Below are 26,442 nucleotides of genomic sequence, written 5' to 3'. Positions count from 1 at the left end.
AGAGGTGGGAAAGGCCACCAGTTGCTGGGAAAGGAGGGCCTAGGTGGAGAGGAAATGAGGGTCATCTTTCCTGCCTGCCATGTTTTTGTCAGTAGGATGCTCCCTGGCTCAGGGTTCACTCTTAGAGCTCTGTGCATCTTGGGCCAGGGCTGGCCAGATGAGTAGCCTGAGCAGAAGCTGTTTTCTTCCCAGGTGGGTGGACAGTGGTCACCTTGGTTGGAATGAGGCGTTTTGTAGCAGACATGAGACCTGCAGGTTTACTTTCTAGGTCATCAAGAGTCAAGAGTGGTAGTCACACGGAAGTCTTCCTCCACACTGGAGGTGTGCCTGGAGTGGTGTGTGCTGCATTTCTGCATCTCTTCTGACTTATTTGATCCTGGTGGCAGCCCTGTAGATTGTTGACCTCATTCTTTAAATGATTAAACTCCTGTTCAGTAGTGTGCTCAGTGGACTGGCCCCAGAACATAGAGGGAAGACTTTGGGGTCAAAAGCCAGTGCTTTGGCCACTGCCCCAGAATTCTCTCAGAGGAAATATTTTATTGCCTCTTGGCAATGAAAATGTATTTTGACTATATTTGAAAAGGTCAATATTTAAAGGAAATCAACAGTAGTAAAGGGTCCTTTTGAGTGATAAGTAACTCACAAACACAGCCCCTTTCACCATGTTATTTCTGGTGATTTTGAATTTTTATATGTTACATCTTTAGTTTGTGGGACTGTGAAGCCACCTTTGCTCAGAAATCATTGTCTTCAATGTAATTTATTGAAAACAAATTATATTTGCAAGATCCTCAGCTGTAGCATGAGGAAGACAAAAGCAGCTTCAGCTGTGGCCTTCTGTCCCCTCCACCAGTGCTGTAATATATGCCCCTCATTGTTCTGGGGATTTATTGCTACTCAAGTATTCTAACTCCCTTTAAAAGGCCACTATAGAAAAGAATTCCATGTTAATGCTACTTGCTAAGCAATGCTAATGAGAGTCATTTATAATGGAAATCATTTTAGCATTCAGTAGTTTTTATTGTACATGCTTCTCTGTGAATCGTATATTGTATATACTTACTTTTTTAATGGTCAGTTTTAATTAATTGCCTTTGTGAAAGCTTGTTCTTGGCACAGCCCTTCATATGCCAACATGTATTTATCAGAGCAAGCCACAGAAAAGCCACAGAGTGGCCTCTTTTAATTGTGGCTCATTTTTGAAGTTGAATACAACTGGATATTTATTTATTGAAAGCAGAGTTACTCATAATGAAGCATTGGTTTGACAGAATAACTTCTGTGCTAAGCAGAAAGTTCGGTAAGATGTAATCTCAGTCTGCACAGTGCAGTGTGTAAATGCCAAGTGAGTTTATTTGGCTCTGTGGTATGAAGTCAGGCCTGCTGAGTTGGCAGTTAGGAGCAGATCCCTATCTCTTAGTTTGGAAGTGGGAGGGCAGTAACCGCTAGCAACCTCTTGAGCAGGAAGCACAAATAAAAAAGTGATCTGGTGAGCAAGATTTCTAAAATGGCCCCCAAAAATGTCCCCACAATTGCCTGGAACCTGGGAATGCATTGCTATTATTACTCCTATGATCATGTTGTGTTGTGTGGCACAGTTGACCTTAAAATAAGGGAGATTATTTGGGGTTATAGTTATGGGCCCAGTGGAATCCCGTGAGTGCTTAAAAAGCAGAGGACGTTCTCTGGTGGCACAAAGGGAAGTCAGAGAGATTGATAGCACAAGTGGACTTTGAAGATGGGAGGGGTCATGTGACTGCAGATGCATGTGGCCTGCCCCAGGTGGAGTCAGCCAGCAGACCGGCCCTCAGTCCTCAAGCTTCAGGGAGCTGTGTTCTGCCAACAACCTGAGAGAATGTGTAAACGCAGTTCTCCCGAGGCCTCCAGGAAGGAGGGAGACTGACCAGAGCACAGAATCTCAGCATACGCTAGTCTATGGGAACTGTGAAGTGATACATTTGTGTAGTTTTAAGCCACTAAGTTTTGTTTACATAGCAACACACCCCTTATATGGGTGGCAAATGCTTTCCATGTAGAGGAAAACCTTCTTTCTAGAGATCTGTAAGAGTCATTTGCTTCTAGAGCCTCTGGGGCAACAGCCAACATGATCTCTTGATTTGGCCACCTTCTTCTTTTCTTTCTTTTGATAGTTTGTATTTTCTTTGTAGAAATACAGTCAGGCAGTGACTTTCAAGTGACTTTGACCATGATCCAAAGTAAGAAGCAGCTTTTATATTGAAAGCCAGTTCACTTTTTTTTTTTTTTTTTGAGGCGGAGTCTCGCTCTATCGCCTGGACTGGAGTGCAGTGGCCAGATCTCAGCTCACTGCAAGCTCCGCCTCCCGGGTTTACGCCATTCTCCTGCCTCAGCCTCCCGAGTAGCTGGGACTACAGGCGCCCGCCACCTCGCCCGGCTAGTTTTTGTATTTTTAGTAGAGACGGGGTTTCACCGTGTTAGCCAGGATGGTCTCGATCTCCTGACCTCGTGATCCGCCCGTCTCGGCCTCCCAAAGTGCTGGGATTACAGGCTTGAGCCACCGCGCCCGGCCGCCAGTTCACTTTTACATACACATCTGAGAGACAGAATTACCTCAGAAGACTTTATCCTTTTTATGTCAGATGCATTCTGGCATATTCTATTTTATTGTACTTTTAAAAACATAGGTCATCACCCACTACATTGATTTCTTTACCTGTCATCCCAAAGTTGGAAAGTCATTGCAGTTGGTTGTGCTTCTGCAGTTTTGTTTTACTTTTTTAAATCATCAATCACATGTTATTTTAAAAATGAATTTCTGTTTGGGAAATGTTGATCAGTGTAAAGTAGCATTATGGTTTTGTGGGTCTCTGTGACAAGTCCATGTCCCTCCATCCAGGTTCCCTCGTCTCCCTCCTGGGTAGTCTGTGCAACCCGAGCACAGATGGCAGTGGTGCCTCTCTCTGCTTGTTTAACTTTGTGTGTTCATTACTGGACATAATGAGAACTTTTCCCATTTTTTTAACGACTACTGGTATTTCTTTTTGTAGATGGAACAGTGTTGCCTCAGCTCCAAGGTGATGGGCATTTAGGGTGATTCCAGCCTTTGCTGTCACAAACTAGTGCAGTGTACAGACCTCTTCCCACAGGTGTGTGAGAATGAATTCCTAAAAGAATTGCCGAGACAGAGTATATGTGTCTGTTTTCCTGAGGGCAGTTGTCATCCTGAGGAGGTTTACCATTTGCTTTCCCACCAGCAATGTATAAGCATACCTGCTTCCCAACACTTCTGCCAACACATATTATTTGATAAATTTTCTTGGCTGATGATGGTATCTCGTTGTAGTTTTAATTTGTATTTCTCATTGTGAGAGAAGTGAAGCATCTTTTCATGTTTTGAGAGCCATGTGTGCATCTTTTCCCATTGTTTCTGCTAAGTCATTGATTTGCAGTACTGAAATTGGTGGTCAGTTGTAACCATGAGCTCTTCTGGCCTCTTAACCTTCCTTATCTAGCCCCTCTTCACGTTCCTCCTTGCCTAAAAACAAGCTCACCCAAACAGATCATTCCTGTGGCCCTCTCCCTTTTGAGATAAATCAGATGGGCAAATCTGCTTTTGTTAGGCGTCTGAGACCCAAATGTTTAAAAGTAGCTTTGCTGATAAGTGAAAAGAAGGCCCAGTCGGGGGTTGCACAGAAAATGAGGGGCGTGGGTAATAGAGGAGGCTGGGCAGTAACCTGGCAGAAGGCACCCGAGGCCAAGGAAGGCGCGCTGGTATTCTGCAGTGAGAAGGATGTGTGCGATATCAACTGGGTAAGCACACTGCTATAGCTGCTCCAGTAACAGCAGGCACTCTCAGAAGGGAACTGAGAAAAGGAGAATGCCAGTTTTTGCCAAGGATATATGGAAAGGTTTTTATTCCCCATATGTTCTTTGGCAACTTTGTTAAAGTCATTTAAAACTGAATTTGATAAGAAAGCCAGCCACTAAGAGACTTGGATGTAGCAAAACAAATTGTCGAAAAGTATTTATCATTTCTTTTTTTTTTTTTTTACTATACTTTTAAGTTCTAGGGTACATGTGCATAACGTGCAGGTTTGTTACATATGTATACTTGTGCCATGTTGGTGTGCTGCACCCATCAACTCGTCAGCACCCATCAATTCATCATTTATATCAGGTATAACTCCCCAGTGCAATCCCTCCCCACTCCCCCCTCCCCATGATAGGCCCCAGTGTGTGATGTTCCCCTTCCCAAGTCCAAGTGAACTCGTTGTTCAGTTCCCACCTATGAGTGAGAACATGACCCAGCCATCCCACTACTGGGTATATACCCAAAGGATTATAAATTATTCTACTACAAAGACACATGCACACGTATGTTTATTGCGGCACTATTCACAATAGCAAAGACTTGGAATCAACCCAAATGTCCATCAGTGACAGACTGGATTAAGAAAATGTGGCACATATACACCATGGAATACTATGCAGCCATAAAAAAGGATGAGTTTGCGTCCTTTGTAGGGACATGGATGCAGCTGGAAACCATCATTCTTAGCAAACTATCACAAGAAGTATTTATCATTTCTAAGAAATAAAATAAGCTGGGATTTAGGCTTGGATAGAAATCCAGAGGTTTGTTTTGGCATAATTAATAACAACATCTTAAGAAGGGGGGATTTTTAGAAGAATTGTTTTTTGTAGTGAGATTGCTTTATATTCCTTTTCATGACTGAAAAGTCTGTCATTCAGCAACCCACAAAAAACTTCAGGAACAGAGGGCCTAAGTTTTCTTGAAACATTTGGATTTTTGCATGATGAACATTTGCACTTTTATTAGTAATTGTCGAGTCATGTGTGGTCTGATCCTATTGAGAGGAGAGTGTAGGTGTTCTCCGGAGTTTTGTGTGGTACAGATGGCTGAGGCTAGTACTGCCCCCAGCTCCCACATGCCACACTGCCTGCTGCTTTCAGAAAGTGCAGAAGAGGCTGGTCCTGTGCCATCTAGTGAGGTCCTGTCCTATAGAGCGCCTAAGAGGGGATTGCTGGCCTTTGACTATACTAGCTTCCAGAATCTAACCATGGAACCATATTTGAAGCTGTCAGCTTCATTTTGTTGTTGATCAGCCAGTCTTTTAGATCTTTGTTGGTTGATAGATTTCTCTCAGGTCTATAGCAGCAACAAATAAAGCTCTTTAAAATTGTTTTCTTGACCGTTCTGCGTTTGGGTTGGTTCTGACCTTTGAAATGTTTGCTGTTCTTTAGATAGTGACAGAAGGAGCCTCTTCTGGGAACTGTGGTGACCCCACAAATCTCACTGGTTTTCTTGCTTTTATTGGAGGAGTTAGCATTTGTTGAAGTTTATATTTATGTAAAATAACAATAAGTAGATTTTTAAATTTTTCTTGAAATTTTATGATCTAATAAGAAGAGAGACTCTTTCTCTGTCATTGGGAGGCTTGATGAGGATTGGACTGGACATACCTGCTGAGAGTATCCTGTAATGTTTTCTATAAGATTGGAAAGGGTGAAATGAGAGCAGAAATGTAGGCAGAGGATGCCAAGGCTGTTTCCTGTTTCCTATGTAAAATTGAGCAGGGCAGAATCTCCCCAGCCCTCCCTGAACTCTTTTCCTCCTTTGGTCTTCTCTTACTGTCACGCTGGCCTTGACATCTGCTACAAGTGCACACACCCTGGGAATCACATAGGGAAATGAACATATGTCCTGCCATGTGTGTGCCTGGCATGGCTGCTTCCTTGATCCAGGCTTTGTTCTGTTATGAGGCTCTGCCTTCCTACCTTCAGGCCTGGCTTCTCATCATGGGCATGCAAGAATGGAATCATTATCCCAGAGTACACTTTTTGACATGGATTACTTGTAGTTTAGTACTGGAGTTCAGAACTTTAGTTTCCCATCAGAAACCTGCCTCTTCTCAGGACACTGACCCTGATTGGGCACAATTTGCCAGATGAGACCCCACCTCCTCCCACAGGGTTTGCCTTCCCTTCAGAATACAGGAAAGTACACGTGGTTTCAAGAGGACCATGCTCTTACCTTAGAGGTACTTTCCTCTGCTGCCATCCCTTGAAGGGAAGGGGGCTTCCTTCAATACCTCAGTTCCAGGGACTATGCTTGACCCAGCAACACAGAGGAAGAAGCGACCTCATAGCAATGAGGGGCAAGCATGTTGATATTGCTGGGTATTTCTTCCTCAAAGTCTATCTGGGGACAGATGATGAAGACACTCACTTCTCTGCAATACACCATGATCAGGCTGTGGTCTTCACGACACATTTCAGCCTTGCCTATGTGTGTTGAACAGAGCTGGTCATCCTCAGAAGTAACAGAAGACAACAATAAGTACAGGAAGACTTTCAGTCCCAGAATAGTGTTAGGACTAAATGTCAGAGAACAGGGGGACTGTAGGAGTTTGGGGACCTTAGCATGGATATACTCTCAGTCTGCTCCCTTGTGGTATAAACAGTAAAGCCCATGATACTAAAAGGCCTTGAGTGCTCATCTCCGGGGCAGGTGGAGCCAGTGATGGGTGCCCCAAGTGGAGGATGCTGGAGAAAGAGGACAGTGTCTAAGGCAGTTGGAGAAAGAGGACAATGGATTATGCAGTCAGGCCTAGAGGATGCAAGGGATGTCATAGCATAGTGTCCACAGGCATCCAGAGATGTCACTCATTTTGTTTTAGGAAGAATATTGACAAAGGTAGTGATGGGAGGGTTATTTCAAGCATGTTATTTTCATGTGTTCAAGTAAACTTTAGATTCCTAAGAACTTTGACCTCTAATGCTTTTAAAGACTGTATACCCCATGCCCGTATGCACATTCAGTTAGAAAATAAACATAGATTATTTGGTGAATTCAAAGATGTGCTCATGGAGTGGCACAGCGTGATCTCAGCGTACACGGAAGCGTGCTGATGGGGAGCTTCTTGGATCTTGTTTCTTCAGGTGGACTTGGATTAAAGTGGTGTTGAATCTCTGCACTAGGAGTGGGAGCAGCCATGGGATGGGTGCCTTAATCCGAGTGCTATCCTGGCTCTCTTCAGGCTGCTTCATTTGCTGTGAGGGGTAGGAGGAGGAGGAGTTTCCGGGCAATGGCCATATCTGTTCTGGTTGCTGACCAAGGTCGGGGGTCCCATAGGTGGAGTTCCAGGAGTTGGGAATGGCACTTAGAAAGAGTGGGGACTAGGCCTCAGTCGGGGAATGGTGGGCCAGGGTGGAGCTCCTTTGTATCAAGGAGTCAGGGCCAACGGCCATGCAGGTGGGCCTGCAGAAGGTAGGTGGTGATACGGCATTTCCAGTGATAACAGACTCATGGCACTGTTTTCCTGGGGCTGTTGGGGTTGCATGGAGCAGATTCTCACTCAGGCTCACTGTCTTAAGGAGAGACGAATGCTTTTTTATGAATATGCATAGGTCTGTGGGGCTGTGGAGCCTGGGAAATCCAAGGCTAGCGTGGGAGTCTGGGGCCCTCTAGCGGTGGTGGCACATCCTCAGCTCAGTGCCACTCACTGTCCCTATTTCTCTCCTACTGTTTCTGTCCTCACTGCAGTGCTTCCTTTCCTTCCTAGATTTTTTCTCTAAGTTTGACTGTTCACCACCTCAGAGGCTCTATTCTATCCCATGACCTCTTGCTGTACTTCTTTCAAATCTAAATTTTCTTGATTATTTTTCTTAATTTACAGTTTCAAGATTAGACTTATTGGGAGCATTCTGTGCTCTACCTTGGCCTCTGATTGAGCTATGGATTGGCGTCCCCCAATGTCAGGTGGTCTGGACTCCGTTTTATGTGAAGAGCTGTGGCAGGGCAGTGAGGTTTTGTGGAACACAGGGAGCATCTGGCACTGTGCATGAGGTTGTGAGGTGGGAGAGAGCTCTTAAATCTACCAGGCTTGGTGATCTCCAGAACTAGGAGAGAGTGCTGGGGAAGCCAGTGCTGGCAGGCCTGGAGCCTCATATTTCTTTGGCATTTGTATGATAACTTGTAGTACTTGGTGTCTTGACTTATGTATGAACTAATTCAATTTAGATGCTAGAAAATAAATGGCCACTGGACCTGCAGGAGATTAGTAGTGGTGTTCCATAGCCTCAGATATTTCTTACACTTTTATCCACAGATAAGAAAAAAATAGCGATTTTTGATTTGTTTTGCCAAGGCTTAGAGGGATCTAATTTGTGTTACTCATTGAGCAGTGGGAAACAGCAGACATTTCTAGGGTTTCTACCTGTCACCGTTCAGGAGACAGTGCACACAGTCCCCTTGGCTCTTCCCTGAACACTGACCAGAGCTCTGTCATTGCAGGCTGGGAGTCCTCCGTCAGCATCAGCTCCGGCTCCGGTGTCGTCCTTCTCTCGCACTTCTATCACGCCATCCAGCCAGGACATCTGCAGGTACCACTCTGCTTCAGATGCTGCCCTGATCAGTGTGCAGCCAGAAATAAGCATTAGTGTCTGTAGGTCCTTGAATTTCCATTTGCTTATTCAGTGTGCCTTTGGTCTAAACATTTGGACCAGTTTTATGTGTGGTTTGCTCACCAAGTTACCCATGCTAGTCTCATTTCTTCACTATGATGTCTGTTCTCTTTTAAAATTGTTTTTACTTTCTGTGCTTTTATCCCACTGTTCTGCATGCAGTTCCAGTGCAGTGTTTTCTGAGTGTTGTCACCACAGTTCCGTGCAGTCTGCTGTTGTCTTGAAAGCTCCTCCTCACTGCCAGAGTTCTCTGACACAAGGGTTCACTGTGACAGTTATCTGTAAGGACACGTCACAGGCATCAAAGAGAAATTCCTTTGGTTCAGAATGGGTCCAGGCCTTGAAGCCTGCTAAGAATACCAAAGCCAGAAGAACACTGAAGTTCTCAAGGTCCCTCAATGATGTGGGTGAGAAGGCGCAGGATACTTCAGAAAGTTTTGCCTATATGGAAAGAACTTGTTCTGAAGGAAAATTAATACTCCCTCAAGATCCATGTCTCAGAACTAACAGGTTTCACCATAAAGAAAAAAGAACCGTGAACCACAAACCTCTTGGCAATTCCAAACATTCTTGTGTTTCATGCCTTTCTGCCAGTCGCTCAACTGTCTCAGAGGTGGAAGCTGGCAAGTGGGGCAGGCCCGGCCTGCTGCTGGAGGAGAAGGCAGATGGTGACGCCATGTCCCGAAGCCGGCGACTGCTCCGGTACCTATTCTCACTCTCGCACGGCTCGAGCGCCAGCAGCCTGCACAGGTTCCATGAGCTGGAGAGCTGTGCCGCTCGCCTGCACACTGCCAAGTCCTCCAGCGGGCTGGCAGGGAGTATGGGCTTCTGCTCTGACGAGATGGGAGATGACGATGTCTTTGAGGACAGCACATCTGCAAAACTGAAGAGTAGGGTTCTTCGGGCGCCTCTCTGCTCCACGGAAAAGGACAGCGACCTGGATTGTCCTTCTCCCTTCTCTGAAAAATTACCCCCTATATCTCCCGTGTCCACATCAGGGGATGTCTGCAGGTTGGTTTGCCAGGAAGTGCCATTCTAGCCATCGCTGCTCACATCGGGAGCCTCATCTTGCTTTAATATGTGAAGTTTCAGGAAAATGAAGTAATAGGAAGTTGTAACCAGTTGTGGGTTAATTGTTTTCTCCAGAAGAATGGAGTATCAGTATCATTTGAAAAACTTAATTTTTATGTTGTGAGTCCCAAGATAGTTTCACAAATGGTAAAAGAGGAAGAAGCTGGCTGGGCGTGGTGGCTCACGCCTGTAATCCCAGCACTTTGGGAGGCTGAGGCGGGTGGATCACCTGAGGTCAGGAGTTTGAGACCAGCCTGGCCAACATGGCGAAACCCCGTCTCTACTAAAAATACAAAAATTAGCCGGGCGTGGTGGTGGGCGCCTGTAATCCCAGCTACTCAGGCGGCTGAGGCAGGAGAATTGCTTGAACCCAGGAGGCGGAGGTTGCAGTGAGCTGAGATTACACCACTGCACTCCAGCCTGGGCAACAAGAGTGAAACTCTGTCTAAAAAAACAACCACCAAAAAAAAAAGGAAGAAGCTACACATATTAAAGGTCAAACTGACTCTTCTAAATTAAAAATAAGTAGACTTTACATAAAGAAACTGGAAGAAAGAAACTAGTATCTCCAGCTTTCCAGCCTGATGGTCCAGATTTTAAGCATTGTTGCATCTCCCAGCCTCTTTTTTAACCCTTGCTCCCCACCCACCCCCAAAAGGTATGTGGAGACTGGCTGTTCTCCAGTAGCTCCTTCCTTCCTTCCTTTTAACTGGGGTGTAGCCAACCTATGTCCCGTCCTAACTCTGTTTCCCCTCTTTGTCTTCCCTTATGCAGCATCCTTGTCTGGCCTCCATAATTCACTTTTTGTCATGACTCTTGTGCCCTTCTCATTCTGACCTTTCCCCAGTCTCCACTCCTTAGTGCCAACTGTCGTCATTTCTAACATTTGGATCAGAGACCCCCTCACTAAAACAAACAGCCTGAGAGCCTGGCTCCTTCCAGAGGACGAGTGCCCCAAACTGTTCTGTAGCTGCTGGAAAAGACCCCTCTGTTTCTTAAAAGCCTGTTAAGTTCCTTCAGGCTAATAGCTACATCTTGGTGCATACTTCCTTGGAAATAGAGAGTGCTTTCAAGTTAATTTCTCACTTACTGCTGTTAGTGGTCCCAAGAAAAAGAGATGAAATTGCAGCATCTTGTAATGGTGAGTGTTTTAGGTCTAGGAGAGGTACTGTGATCTTTGTTTACTTCCTGAGAGATAACAGAAATACATAGTTGTGGGGTATGAAGGTAAAGTCAGTGATTATAGCTAAAAAGCAAGTATCATTTAAAGTCACTAGTATTTTTGGAAGTTGGAATGCTGGTTTTATTTTACATAGAAATTTTTCCTCTAATTATTTTACCATCTTATGTTCTTGAAAATGATTCCATGTTGCTTTAAATTCATCTTTCAGTGAAGTTCTAATGTCATATCAAAAAAAGACTGCTTTGTCATTTCTTACATCATTTTTTCCTTTCTGTTGCCAAATGCCCTCCAGACTTTCCATGTTGGTGCGGTAAGCTAGAAATTTTTAGTTTGTAGTGATTGTTTTCATTTGTGTTTCTATGTTTTTGTGCCTGTAGTCACCTCTGTAATGTTTGTTTCTGAGTTTCCTTTGGGGGGAAAGCATCAGCTTCCCTGTCGTGGGACTCTCCTTGGAATGACGGGTTTTCCTTCCACTATAGGATCTGCCACTGTGAAGGAGATGATGAGAGCCCCCTGATCACCCCCTGCCACTGCACAGGAAGCCTCCACTTCGTGCACCAGGCCTGCCTGCAGCAGTGGATCAAGAGCTCTGACACGCGCTGCTGTGAGCTCTGCAAGTATGAGTTCATCATGGAGACCAAGCTGAAACCGCTGAGAAAAGTACGTGGGAGGAAGGGATGCTTCACCCTTCCTGAAATCAGTGACCCCCAGAGAGCTGGTGTCTCAGGTTATGAGGTCATGGCTTGCTTACGTTCATTTCCTTAAAAAGTTGGGGCTGGTGCTTACATTTGCATTGTAGAGATTGTTGTTTCTGGTGCCAATTTTCAAGTCCCTCTCCTCAGGAAGAAACTCTTTCTGACCATTCATAATGCTTCTTTTCCCTTCAAAGTAAGACTGCTTGCTTGTTGGTGTCAGTCATGTGGCCTTTGACCACAGACTGTTTGTGACATATCTTAGTCAGGACCTAATTTTATATGTACTAACTGTTGACGTCCTGCCTCTCTGATTAGGACTGTCTGTTGGAGATTAGTATCTCCTCAGCACCCAGCACAGTGTAGCACACAGTAAATTTATTTGTATACACCCGTAAGTATTTGCTGGACGGGAGCATGAGTAGGTGGATAGGGAAAAGAAAGAAAGCACAAATGTTGCAAGATATGCAGCTGTCTTCAGAAAGGACCCACAGGCTTTGCATGACACGCAGCTGTCTGGAGGCCCATGTTGCTGTGCCCTCTGAGAGGAGCTTTGTCCAAAGCACTGGCTTTCTGTTTAAATGTTGACTGTTTCATACATCTCTCTAGATGCCCAGCACAAAAGGTTTTGTCTGGAAGAATAAAAGACTGTTCCTATCCCAGAACATTAATATATAAATTGCAAGATAAGTCACATCATCAAATACTAGCCAATTAAATACTAAATGATGTGCTGGTAGAGCCTATCAGTCATTCAGAAAAGGAAATGCTCGTTATGGGCGAGAGTGCTGGGGAAGTGGAGCAGTTCTTGAAGGATTACTAGGATTTGCAGGCAGAGTGAAAGGAGTTTAGAGAGGTCAGGCTGTCTGTGGAGTAAAGCATACCCTAGAAAGGTGAGGGTGAGCATTAACAGGGTGTCAAAAGCTATGTGTGTTGTAGGAGTAGCAGGAAGCATGGGGCACTAAGGCACTGACTCTGTGTTACAGGTAGGAAGAGCAGGGAACTTGCTAGTGTATAAAATCCCAGCAGAAAATGACCAGATGTTAGAGAAGGCTTGTGCAAACTGCTTAAAAAAAGTTTTGCCCAGTAGAAGCTTTGTAATTTATTGGGTGCCTACTCTATGCTAATCTCTCAATATAGGAAGTCTTTGAGGCTCTATTTTCAACTACCCTGCATAGACCCATCTGGAAAGAGGCTGTGACTAGGGTTGGCAAGGATATGTGCAGAGTGTTTACACATTGTTCTTTCTCTCTACCTTTATGTGTTTTCTCCTGATTCGGAAACCAGTAAATGAAAAAGAAAGTCTGGCTATTTGGAGTAAATTATTGAGCTCCTAGAGGAGATGGGACTAGCAGAGTCTGCTTGTACCAGAAACTCTTAGCGTCGATTTCGAGCTGTTGCTGCCAAAGTAGCAAGGACCAAAGAGTGAGCGTCTTCTGCCATTCACCTTCACAATGTAGTGTGACCCATCTGCTAGTGTGTTGTGGCGTCATCAACCCTCTTCTTCCGCTCGTCCATGCCAGTCAGCACATCAGGGAGACTTAAAACGTAGCACCTGGGTCCTGGGCCAACATACTGTTTTCATTAGGACTGAAATCATAGAATTCTTTTATCAGGCCATTTTTTGTCTGCTTGCAAGAGTAAGCAGACAAGGGGATTTTTGATGGTAGTTCAACATTCATCTTGATCCCGGCTTTTCATTGCATAGAATGTTGGCTGCACCTGGTACCTGGTTGAAGCCAAGTGGTTTTAGGAGAACAAACTTGTGGGAATGCATCTAGTTTGGGAAGGGAGAAGTGGGGCAGAAAGCCAATCTTACCTGCCTACAATGCTCTCACCCCACCGGAGCCCTTTTCCAGAAGCCTGAGCCTCACACTTTGTGTTGTTTTTCTAGTGGGAGAAGTTGCAGATGACGTCCAGCGAGCGCAGGAAGATCATGTGCTCAGTGACATTCCACATCATTGCTATCACATGTGTGGTCTGGTCCTTATATGTGCTCATTGACCGTACCGCCGAGGAGATCAAGCAGGGGCAGGCAACAGGTGAGTTCTCAAGCTGAAGAGCAAGCTCAGCACAGGGGCTGGGATAGCTCACAGGAGTCCTGGGGTCAGAGGATTTTCCAGTCAGCCAAAAACGTCTGGGTTTCTGGAGGAGGGACATCAGTTAGAAGGCACCAGACCCCTTTTTGGCGTTTCTTTTGCTGTGGTGGTAGTTTTTGAAACTCAGTCAGGAGAGTTCATATTCTGGAACATGAGAATCTGCAAACTGCATCCTGGAAAAGCAGGAAGTAGCTGGACACTGTCTTCCACTCTTCTTTGACTAAGCAACATTGGATGAATTGTGAATCCATTGGTCAGTTGTACAGTCTTGTAGTCCCAGATACTTAGGAGGCTGAGGGATGGAGGATTGCTGGGGGCTCAGGAGTTCAAGGCTGTAGTGTGCGATGATCACACCTGTGAATAGCCACTGTGCTCCAGCCTGGGGAACATAGCAAGACTGCATCTCTTAACCACAACAACAGAATCAGTTGATTATGGGAAGTTCAGAAGTTGTGTTTTCTTTACTTCAGATCTTAAATAAAATCTGATAGGCTGAGTTTTTCCCTTCCAGGAATCCTAGAATGGCCCTTTTGGACTAAATTGGTGGTTGTGGCCATCGGCTTCACCGGAGGACTTCTTTTTATGTATGTTCAGTGTAAAGTGTATGTGCAATTGTGGAAGAGACTCAAGGCCTATAATAGAGTGATCTATGTTCAAAACTGTCCAGAAACAAGCAAAAAGAATATTTTTGAAAAATCTCCACTAGCAGAGCCCAACTTTGAAAATAAACATGGACGTGGAATCTGTTATTCCGACACAAACTCTTCTTGTTGCACAGAGCCTGAAGACACTGGAGCAGAAATCATTCACGTCTGATTGTGTGTGGGTTGTCATATTCCTGGACATCCATGAAGAGCCGAAGGAAATTGTTTACTGCCAATTGTATACCTTTCTTATGTCCTTTAATAGCATAGACTGGACAGGTGATTATAGTGGCTTCTCTTTTTCTAAACCTTCCATAGTCTCCTAGAAAATCCTCCTGTGGGCCGGGTATACCTGGGTACTGCCTCTGCCTGGCAGCTCTGTGGGAAGGTGGAAGACCCCCATGATGACCTGATGGGGAGCCAGCAGAGTTCCTGCCCATGGTCTTGAGCAGAATGAGAGAATAAAATGCCAATCCCAAGGGAAGAGCAGGAGCAGGGGCGCCCAGGCCCTGATCCGCAGCTGCCTCCAGCTTGCAGCAGTCCCCCGCCTGGAGCAGGGCATTGGGGAATGTCTAGCCACGATGAGAGGATTCCCTCTGCACCACGGTGAACCCCAGGAGATGGTATTGAAACAGACCCCCAAACATAGACTCCTGCCCGCCCTCTGCCGATGCAGCCTCCTCCATACTCTTGAGCAGGTGGGGCTGTGGTGCTCTGTGGCGGCGCATGATTCACTGAGCAAACAGCACTTTACAGAAGAAAATCTTTATTTTGTAATATATGTGTCCAGTGGGATTGACACTCAAAAAAAGTCTCATTTAAAAATCTTTCCTTCCTTACCTTTGTATCTCCTTTACATCATGAGAGATCAAAAACCCATTTTGCCTTATATATGCTAAGAAGCGTGGCATTCGTTTTGTTCATAAAACAGACTCATGACTTTAAGACAGGACAAGCAGGCCAGAGGCTTTTTAAATCACAGATCTCATGAGAATTAATGGATGCTAAATGGCAATTAAAGCATAATTCCTATGCTTTGGGGCCTGTTTTATGACAAGGTGTTATTTCATAGACCTGCCCTGTATGTTTCTTTTTTGTCAACACTGAAAAAGAACAGTTTATGAGATCTAAATGGAAAGAGAAGAAGTGACAATGACAACAAAACTGAATATTTTAAAAATATTCCTTTATAGTTAAATCTCTCCAGTTGGTGCTGGCTTCACATTGAAAGAGCAGCCATGTGCCACCCTGGCCGGGGTGTGTGCACTGCAGGTTCTCTCTTGCATGCAAGATGAGCGCTGGCCCACCATGCAGTTTCTGCTCGGGGAGGTTCTGTGAAGTCACTGCCAGGGCCAAGAGGCAGGCGGGCTGGCTCTGGGACGAGGGCCAGGTGTGAGCAAACTGCCAGGGTCTGCTGTGCCACTGCTCCCCAGCCACACGCCCGCCCAGCTGTCGCCTTAACCGGACTGAACAGACAGGATTGTTCAGGGCCCTTGGCCCCACTCTCGGTCCATTTTGTCATCAGGGATTACCACTTGTACCATTTTCATAAAACAAAACCAAAATCACTACCATCAAATGGCCTTGTCCCTCTAAAAAGTCTGCTTAAAATTATGTTTTTAAAACCCAGTTTCCTAGTTCCAGGCAAATAGTTACCTCCGAGAAAGTTGCCAGGGGGCCTGAAACCCAATGTAAGTAGCGCAGATGCTTCCTTTCCAGGCCACTCCCTCACCCAGCCTGCAGGGAGGAGATGGGAGATGCTGGGGGTCCTGCCCTCAGTCTCTCTGGGCCTTAGGCATTTCGTTTGTCCTGCTAAGGGGATGAAGCAGACACAAGGTGATTTCTTTGCCTTTCAGAGTGAAAGCCCTGGAGTTCGTTTTGAAGGCCAGGAGGCTGAAGGATCTCTAAGCTATGATGTGGGCTTAAAAGCAGCAGGCTTTATCCTTCTGTCTTCTCCAAGCCAGTGTCTGATTCCTTGGCAACACAGGTCTTAGTCTGTGGAGTGGCTCTGCTGTGGCCTTCTGGCCGGGCAGGCACTGTCCAGCCATAGCCAGCTCCTGAAAATAGGGCAGCCTCCCCTTTCTGTCTCCCAGGCCACATCCAGCCCGTGCCTGTGTTCACTGTGCCCTGAAGTGCAATTACCCGTACTCCTTCTCAGCCTGGGGACCCCAGGCAACCACAGACTGTCCACTCAGGGGAGCTGAATCCCAGATCAGCCCTGCCAGTGTCCCTTAGGAACTGCCCAGGCAAGGCCCCTGGTTTTGTGTACTTGTTCCTGCCACCCAGCAGTAAATGAGTGTTTCAGGTGAAGACCAGGATAGATTTCCTAAGTGTGAATCCCCACTTCACAAATGGAACCGCTTATGCTGAACTTGAAAAGCACCAAGACATCCTGTAGATAGGAAAGTAGGTAGGGACAGCCCCTGGGCAGCCCACCCAGTGTAGCTGGCACCCCACTATGGCAAAGGTGCCTTGATAACTGAGCCCTGTATCCCTCCCATGCCCAACCAGATTCTCATGGGAAGCCCTCTTGCTCCTTTTCTGCCTAACACCATCTCATCATTTCTGGCCTGTGGACAGTCCACACACATTCTTCTTTCCCCTCCTGGTGCGGCACAGAGCCACCCCCTTGCCTTGCCTTTTCTTGAAGGTTCTAGTTCAGCTCCTGATTCATCAGACCCTTCTAGCCCCCTGGGCTAGCAGTGAAGCATGAAGCCTGGCGGGGATGTGGTACTCCCATCTGGTGTGGCCACCGACTCTGCCAGTGTTCCTGTAGCCTCGGAAAACTTGCTCTCTCGATTCTTTTGGGTGCTGTGTACTCACCAGCTTCCCCCCGCCCCCCATTTTGCACCTGGCTTTAGTGAAAGGATAGCATTTGGTTGACCCATATAGAAACCCAGAATGAGGTCTCAGGGCCAGGAGGCCTGGTACTTGTAGGCCAGGAAAGGGGAAGAGGCAAGTGGTCTGGGGTATCACTAGCCAGCCCTCTCTGATTTGGCCTCTACTCCCCATAAGTCATAGTACCATAAGCAGGCTTCTGGCCTCAGCATTTTGGTCTTTGTGCCCAAGTTTATTGTGAGAATTTCCTGAAAACTTTAAGGTCTCTTTCTACTCCAGGCCTTTAATGTTTTTCCCCTTTTTGCTTCAGTCCACTCCCAGTCGTGTAGGCCTAGTTTTCAAACCTGCGCATGTGTCCTACCTGGCCACAGGCGTGCAGGCCTCAGGCAGCTGGGCCAGTTTGGGAGCCTCAGGTGATGTCTGCATGATCTGGGGCTGTCTCTGCACCCTTGGTGTGGGCTTCAGGGTTGGAGAAGGGCTGGGCCCAGCCGGGTGAGATCCACACGGCTCTGGATGTGGCTGGAGGCAAATACGTGATTGAATTGCTTTCCCTTTTGAATCTGGTGTGAAACATGCAGTTTCCATTTCTAGCCCAAGGAAAGACCAAAACATAGGGAAATAAAAGCATTTATCTTTGTCTTGGAAGTAGCTGTTGAAGTTGTGCAGTTGATCCAATGCACAGTTAGATGCAATGTTTATAGAAATTGGTAAACCAAATTTACACTGGCATGTGTGGTGTAGTTTCTAAAAGGCACTTCACATTTGAAATTTTTCTTACCTTAGAAAGTTTCTAGTGATCTAAATGTCTAGTTTTGTATTCTTTTGTGTATGTTCACTGTTTCTCAGTATTACCACTTGAAAAATTCTCTGTACAGGGGGATTTGTGCTATACACTGGGGTCTCACTGCAGCAATAAAGCCTTTCTTACAAAGGAGTTTTGCCATGAGAGTGTTTTCCTGCAGGGAGACTGGGGATGTTGGCAGGCACTCCAGTTCCCTGACCCCCTTTCCAGGGTTGTCTGGCTTGCACATCCGAAAATAATATGTGGCTCCTGGAGTTATCTGTTTTCCTCAGCCTCCCTCAGACGTGTGTCGGGGGTGGCCTGGCGGTGTCTGGTTGAGTGTGTGGGATGGGAGTGAAAACAGGCATTTCTCACAGGTGTGCTTGCTTCAGACACCCAGATCCTACCTGCGCTCACCACCCTGAGGGAAGGCAGACTTGAGTCTGTGTCACCACGCGACTGTGGAGCACTTGATTATGATCCAGCTTTATCCATAGAAACTCGCTCCTGACCCACAGCCCAGCTGAGAAAGCACCAGGGAGACCAGCAGGGTTGCCAGTGACAGCTCTGCCACGCTGTATCCCCTGGCTCTGGCAAGGCCTCTGAGAGAAGGCAGAGCCACGATCCTCAGACAGCAAACTGCCCACAGGGCTGGGAGTGCTGAGGGCTGGTTGCAGCTTCCCTACCACATGCGTGGCCAGGGTCAGGGGTTGCGCAAGGGGAGGGGAGGGAAGCCAGGCTTGCCCGGATGTGCTGCTGCCTCAGAGGTGATCCACAGAACTCTTCCATTCTGGGCTGCCGGCCGACTTGGGAGCTAGGCACAAGGCTGCTTTGCAGAGCCATGGTCACAGCTGTCCCCAGGAGTGGAGGCCTTTGGGTCCAGGTGGGGGACAGGCCCGCAGAGCTGCTGAGCCTGTGTAGGAAGGACTGTGCTTATGGTCAAGAGGAGGCGGGGATGGCCCCTGAGCTGTGTGCTGAGGAGGGTGGAAATGGAAGAGGAACCTGCCCCTGTAAGGTGAGGACAGTGGCTCTCACGGGGAGCCACTATGCTTTTGGGGAATTTTGGGAGTTTTTCTGAAGGCACACCCGACAGGGTCTGGGTGTGGGCAGGCTTGAGAGGATGTAACTGGCCACACTGATGGGGTACTCTGCCGCGAGGGACTCCCCACAGTCCGTGTCGGGATAGCAAACTGCTCAAAAGCAGCTTTCTGTTTTTGTCAATAAACTTTATTAGCAAACAGCCATGCACATTCACTTAACATATTATCTATGGTTGATTCACTGCTACCGTGGGCAAAGTTGAATCGTTGGGACAGATTGTATGGCCTACAAAGCCTACAATATTTACTGTGTGCCCCTTTATAGGAAAAGCTTGCCAACTCTTTGTCAACGTGAAGGATGTCCCTAGAGTTGCTGGTGCACAGCCTGTGTGATATCTTGATAACAGAGGCGTTGAGTCACTCTCCAGGGCCTTGGAAGTGCCACTGTGACCTGCAATCCTGCCACACCTCTTGAGTTGCTTGGCCTCGAGAAAGCCAAGAGGCAACTCCTCACCACTGGGGTATCAGGCTGGTGGGAGGCACATGATCCCTGGGGCTCACCTCGAGCTCAACCAGATGACCAGGGAATGCAGCTGGCTTTTCTTTGGAAAAGAGGGAGTCTCTGATGAAGCATTAAGGAGAGCTTCTGTAAAGAAAAATCAGTACAGCAGAGGGAAAGGCATATGACAAAGCTGTCAGCATGGTGATAAAAAAAAGAGATTGAAAATCAAACCTGGTTCCTTTCCCAGGGAAAGTCCCCTTGGGACAGTCAGGCCCTGTTACAAGGTCCTGCTCCCAGAGCTACAGCTATGCAGTTGGAGGCATCATGCTCATATAGGTAAATATATAGAAAGTACTATATATATGTGTGTGTGTGTATGATGTATTTTGCTTACTGCATTTACACATTACGTCACTTTGCAGCTTGCTTTTTTCATCTAACAACCAGTTTATTTTCTATGTTAGAACACAGGCATCGACCTTATTTTTTCTAACTCATGCAGGATTTCTTTAAATCCTCCTGGATATAGATTTTTAGGTTGTTTGCTAATTTTTGATACTAGAAATAAGGCTGCAGTCCACATCCATGTCATTTATTTTGGTACACTTGGGGGTGTGTGAGGGAGGGAGGGGCACTTCTGAAGATAGATTTCTAGAAGTAGAAAAAGGGTAAATGCATTTGATCTTTTGAGTTGCAAAACTAACCTCTAAAATGATTCACTTACCTTCCTACAGTGAGAATGAATCTTTCCTGAGCCACATCACAAGTGTTATTTTTAAAATTGTTCCTAAAATGATTGTTACTCCTTTGTATGTCACTTAAGTTTTATTCTCCATTTCTCAGATATATGAAATTGAGCATTGCTTGTTTACTGCCTATTTACTCCTGTCCCTACACATGTACAGCCCCCCAATTACCAATATCCCCTCCACAGTGGTGCATTTATTACAATCCATGAGCCTACTCTGACTCATCCTCCTCATCCAAAGTCCACAGTTCAAGGTTCACTCTTGGTGTTCTACATTCTGTGAATCTGGACATGTATCCAACACTATAGTGTCATACAGAGTTGTGTTACTGCCCTAAAAATCCTCTGTGCCCTGCCTATTCATCCCTCCCACTGCCCTAGCCCCTGGCAGTCTTTTTACTATCTCCACAGTTTTGCCTTTTCTGCAATGTTGTATCTTTGGAATCGTATTATATGCACCCTTTTCAGATGGACTTACTTTAGTGATGCACACTTAAGTTTCTTCCACGTCTTTTCATGGCTTGATAGCTCATTTCTCTTTAGTACTGAATAATATTTCCATTGTCTGGATATACCAGTTTATTTATTTACTCACCTACCAAAGGGCATCTTTGGTTGCTTCCAAGTTTTGACAATTATGAACAAAGCTGCTCTAGACATCCATACGAGGGTTTTTGTGGGGACGTAAGTAAATACCAAGAGTGCGATTGCTGGATGGTGTGGTAAGAGTATATTTAGTTTTGTAACAAACTGCCAAGCTGTCTTCCTAAGTGGCTATACCGTTTTGCATTCTCTCCAGTTCCTGTTGCTCCACATCCTCCTCTATATTTGGTGCTGTCAGTATTCTCAATTTTGGCCATTCTAATATGTATTTAGTGGTATCTCGTTATTGTTCTAATTTGCATTTACCTGATAACATACAATGTGCGGCTTTTTTTTTTTTTTTTGAGATGGAGTTTCACTCTTGTTGCCCAGGCTGGAGTGCAATGGCGCAATCTTGGCTCACTGCAACCTCCACCTCCCAGGTTCAAGCGATTCTCCTGCCCCAGCCTCCTGAGTGGCTGGGATGACAGGCATGCACCATCATGCCTGGCTAATTTTATATTTTTAGTAGAGATAGGTTTTTCTATGTTGGACAAGGCTGGTCTCAAGCTCCCAACCTCAGATGATCTGCCCACCTTGACCTCCCAAAGTGCTGGGATTACAGGCGTGAGCCACCACGCCCCCAGCTGTGCAGCTTCTTTTCACGTACGTACTTGCCATTTGTAGATCTTCTTTTGTGTGTTTAAGTCTTTGGCCCATTTTTCAATCAGATTGTTTCCTTACTGTTAAGTTTAAGAGGGCTTTGTATATTTTAAGTAACAATCTTTTATCAGTTGTGTCTTTGCAAATATTTCCTCCCTCTTCTAATGTGGTCTTTTGCAGAGCAGAAGGTTTTAATTTTAATTAAGACTAACTTACCAATTATTTCTTTCATGGACCATGTTTTTGGTGTTATATCTAAGAAGTCATAGCCATACCTAGGTCATCTGGGTTTATCCTATGTTATAGGAGTTTCATAGTTTTGAATTTTACATTTAGATCTATAATCCATTTTGAGTTAATTTTTGTGAAGAGCATGAGGTCTGTATCTAGATTCATGCTTGTTTGTTTTTGCATGTAGATATCCAGTTGTTCCTGCACCATTTGTTGAAAAGACAATCTTTGCTCCATTGTAGTGTCTGTGCTACTTTGTCAAAGATCAGTTGACTGTATTTATGAAGGTCTATTTCTGGGCTTTCTATTCTGTTCCATTGATCTATTTGTCTATTCTTTCACCAATATGGCACTATTTTGATTACTGTAGCTTTATAGTAAGTCTTGGAGCTGGGTAGTATCCATTTTCCAAATTCATTGTTTTCCTACTATATTGTTGTGTTAGCTGTGCTGGGTCTTTTGCTTCCATATCTAAGCTTTAGAATAAGTTTGTCAATATCCACAACATAACTTGCCGAAATTTTGATTAGGATTGCATGAAATCTGTAAGTCAAGTTTTGAAGAACTGACATCTTGACAATATTGAGTCTTTCTGGGGAATATTTACTTATGTCTGTTTGTTTAGTTTCTCTTTGATTTCTGTCATCAGGGTTGCAGTTTTCCTCATAAAGATCTTGTATGTATTTTGTTAGATTTAAACCTAAGTATGTATTTTTGGAATGTTAATGTAAACAGTACTTTGTTTTGAATTTCAATTTCTACTTGTTCATTACTGGTGAATAAGAGAGTGACTGACTTTTATATATTAACCTTGTATCTTACAGCCTTACTGTAACCACTTATTAGTTCCCAGGAGTTTATTTGTCCATTCTTTTGGATTTTCTACATAGATGAGCATGTCATCTGTTTTATTTCTTACTTCCCATTACGTATACCTTTTATCTCCTTTTCTTGTCTTACTGCATTTGGTAGGATTTCATGGTTTTTCAACATTTTATTATAAAAATTTTTAAACATAAAAAAGATTAACTATATAGTAAGAATATATATAAACCCTAGAATCTACAATTAACATTGTTCTCTGTATGCTTTACCACAGATTTCCATCTATTAATCACTCTATTCACCCATCAACTTAGGTTTTTATATATTTCAGAGTCAACTGCAGCCATAATTATACTTCACCACAAAAGTTTCAGTATGCATATCATTCACCAGAGTTCAGTATTTGCTCATGGTTCTTTTTGATTTTGGGTTAATATTTACGTACAGTGAAATGCGTACATCTGAAGTGTACCATTTGATGACTTGATAAATGTATCTATCTAGGTAACCTAAACCCCTATCCAAATATAGAACATTATCCCAATCCTGAAAACTTCTTTTTTTTTTTTGGAGACGAAGTCTTGCTCTTGTCCACCAGGCTGGGGTGCGATGGCACGATCTCGGCCCACTGCAGCCTCCGCCTGGGTTCAAGCGATTCTCCTGCCTCTGCCTCCCGAGTAGCTGGGATTACAGGCACCTACAACCACTCCTGGCTAATTTTTGTATTTTTAGTAGAGATGGGGTTTCACCATTTTGACCAGGCTGGTCTCAAATTCCTGACCTCAGGTGATCTGCCTCTGCCTCCCGAGTAGCTGGGATTACAGGCACCTACAACCACTCCTGGCTAATTTTTGTATTTTTAGTAGAGATGGGGTTTCACCGTTTTGACCAGGCTGGTCTCAAATTCCTGACCTCAGGTGATCTGCCTCAGCCTCCCAAAGTGCTGGGATTACAGGCGTGAGCCACCACGTCTGGCCCCTGAAAACTTCTTAATGCTGCTTTCTAGTCCACCCCTGTCCCCATCCCCACTCCCACCAAAATCAAACCCCGTTCTTCTTTCTTTCCCACCAGAGATTGGTTTTAGCCTGCTCCAAAACGTAATTGTAAGTCATACAGTATATACACTCTTTTGTATAATGATTTTTTCAGTCAGCACGTTTTTGAAATTCAACCACACTATTGTATCAGTTATCTGTTCCTTTTTATTGTTGAATAATACTCCATCGCATGACTGTACCTTTCTTCATCTGTTTTCTTATTACTAGATACTTCAATATTTCCAGTTTTTTTGGCTACTATGAAGTGGTAAGAATATTTTTGTATAGATATTTTTTGTGGACATATGTTTTTATTTCTCTTAATTACCTGGGAATGGAATGCTGTTTCAGAGAGGGTAGGGATATGTTTAGCTTTATAATAAACTGTGAGGTGTTTTTCCAAAGCAGGAGCACCATTTTACATTCCCACCAACAATGTGTGAAGGTTCAGTTACTCCATATCCTTGCCAACATTTGGTGTTGTCAATCATGACCTTTTTTGACATTCTGGATGTAGATTAGTAGTTGTAATAGTAGTCTAGATTTGTAGTTGTATTTCATTGTGGTTTTAATTTGCATTTTTCTAATGACTAATGATGTTGAGCATCTTTCCATGTACTTATTTGCCATTTGCAAGTCTTATCTGTTTCTTTATATCAAGGGCCAGAAAATGCCAGCCCACTGACCAAATGTAGTCCATGGCCTGTTTTTGTAAGGCTCTTGAGGTAGGGTTGTTTTAAGAATGGCAATCATTAAAAAGTCAGGCAACAACAGATGCCGGCGAGGCTGTAGAGAAATAGGAACACTTTTACCCTGTTGGTGGGAGTGTAAGTTAGTTCAACCATTGTGGAAGACGGTGTGGTGATTCCTCCAGGATTTAGAACTAGAAATACCATTTGACCCAACAATCCCATTACTGGGTATATCCCCAAAGGATTTTAAATCATTCTACTATAAAGACATGCACTCATATGTTTATTGCAGCACTAATTACAATAGCAAAGACTTGGAACCAACCCAAATGCCCATTAATGATAGACTGGATAAAGAAAATGTGGCACATACACACCGTGGAACACTATGCAGCCATAAAAAAGAATGAGTTCATGTCCTTTTCAGGGACACGGATGAAGCTGGAAGCCATCATTCTCAGCGAACTAACACGGGAAAAGAAAACCAAACACTGCATGTTCTCACTTATGAGTGGAAGTTGAACAATGAGAACACATGGACACAGGAAGGGGAACATCACACACTGGGGCCTATCGGGGGGTTGGGGGGCAAGTGGGGGAAGAGCATTAGGACAAATGCCTAATCCATGTGGGGCTTAAAACCCTAGATGATGGGTTGATAGGTGTAGCAAACCACTGGCACATGTATACCTATGTAACAAAGCTGCACGTTCTGCACATGTATCCCAGAACTTAAAGTAAAAAAAAAGAAAATGACAACAAATTGCATGTGGCCTGAAAAACCTTAAATATCTGACAGAAAAAAATTCTGCTTCTATTATGCATTTATAGTGTATATCTTACATATAGCATATTGTTGGGCATTAATTTTTAAAATGCATTGTGATAATCTCTTTTAGTTTTGAGTTTTTAGTCCATTAACATTTGATGGGCCAGGTGTGATGGCTTATGCCTGTAGTCCTAGCGCTTTGGGTGGCTGAGATGGGAGGATCACTTGAGCCTAGGAGTTGGAAACCAGCTTAGGCAACATAGGGAGACCCTGTTTCTACAAAAACTAAATTAAAAATTTTAAAACATTTGATATCATTATTGATAAGGCTAGAGTTATGTCTATGATTTTATTATTTGATTTTTGTTTTTACCTCTGCTTTTATTTCTCTGTTCCTTTTTCCTGTCTTCATTATTTATGAATTTTTAGAATTCCATTTTAAGTCCTTGATTGCTTTTTATCTATATTTCTTTAAATTATTTTTAGTGGTTGCTCTAGGGATTATAATCTACCTCTCTAAATTTTTACAAACTACCTAGAATTAACACTGTACCACTTGATATAAAATGTAGAAACCATGTAACAGAGTAAGTCCATTTACTACCCATTGTCTTTTATGCCATCTTCATGTGTATTACATTTACATGCATTATAAATACCACATGACAATATTATAATACTTGCTTTAAATAGTTATATATATTTTAAAGAAATTAAGAAGGGGAAAAGTCTTATGCATTTTCCAAATATCTACCACTTCTGGTTTTATTCATTCCTTCCTGAGGATCTGAGTTTCCATCTAACATTTCCCTTCAGCCTGAAGAATTTCCTTTAGCATGTTTTTGTGGTGCAGATCTGTTGGTGACAGATTCTCTTAGTTCTATGTTACCTGAAATTTTTGTTTTCATACTTGAAAGATATTTTTGCTGGTTACAGAATTCTGTGTTGGTAAATATTTTTTTCTTTTAATGCTTTAAAAATACTGTTCCACTATATTTTGGCCCCACACAGTTTCTGATTAAAAGTTAGCTGTAGGGCTGGGTGCGGTGGTGCATGCCTATAATCCCAGCACTCTGGGATGCTGAGGCAGGTGGGTCACCTGAGGTCAGGAGTTCAAGACCAGCCTGACCAACATGGTGAAACCCTGCCTCTACTAACTACAAAAAATTAGCTGGGTATGGTGGTGCATGCCTGTAATCCCAGCTATTTGGGAGGCTGAGGCAGGAGAATCGCTTGAACCCAAGAGGCAGAGGTTGCAATGAGCCAAGATCCACCATTGCACTCCAGCCTGGGCAACAAGAGCAAAACTCTGCCTAAAAAATAAATAAATAAATAAAAGCTAGCTGTAATTCACATTTTTGTTATACTCTATGTGTTATGTTTTGCTGCTTTTGAGATTTTTCTCTTTAATTCTGGTTTTGAGCAGTTTAACTCTGAATTATGTAGGTATGGTTTTCTTTGTATTTGTTTTAGTTGGGTTTGGCTGAGCTTCTTGAAGCTTTAAATTGACATCTTTCACCAAATTCAGGGAAATTTTGGCCTTGGTCTCCTCAGATATTTGTTCTGCCTCATTCTCTTT

The 26,442-nt window shown here is 44.3% G+C and overlaps 1 protein-coding gene and 1 pseudogene across 5 annotated transcripts in view; both read left to right on the top strand.

Moving 5' to 3' along the window:
• Positions 1–17,919, top strand: part of MARCH8 (membrane-associated ring finger (C3HC4) 8, E3 ubiquitin protein ligase) — a 126,125-nt gene extending 108,206 nt beyond the window's left edge. For 2 of the 4 annotated variants that reach the window (XM_011950312.1, XM_011950311.1), the window contains 5 exons: positions 8,297–8,385; positions 8,629–9,477; positions 11,200–11,380; positions 13,307–13,454; positions 14,023–17,919. In XM_011950312.1, the coding sequence (XP_011805702.1) occupies positions 8,297–8,385; positions 8,629–9,477; positions 11,200–11,380; positions 13,307–13,454; positions 14,023–14,327 (1,572 nt within the window). In that variant the 3' untranslated portion in view covers positions 14,328–17,919. The remainder of the gene's footprint in view (positions 1–8,296; positions 8,386–8,628; positions 9,478–11,199; positions 11,381–13,306; positions 13,455–14,022) is intronic. The other 2 variants (XM_011950314.1, XM_011950313.1) reach the window with 1 other exon arrangement.
• LOC105517731 overlaps positions 1–26,442 on the top strand; it is a 731,019-nt pseudogene that overhangs the window by 449,801 nt on the left and 254,776 nt on the right. The gene's annotated exons all lie outside the window — the stretch shown is intronic.

This window comes from Colobus angolensis, unplaced genomic scaffold (assembly GCF_000951035.1).
Source record: "Colobus angolensis palliatus isolate OR3802 unplaced genomic scaffold, Cang.pa_1.0 Scaffold306, whole genome shotgun sequence".
NCBI classification, from domain to species: Eukaryota; Metazoa; Chordata; class Mammalia; order Primates; family Cercopithecidae; genus Colobus; species Colobus angolensis.
This window is presented reverse-complemented; position numbering and strand designations above follow the sequence as displayed.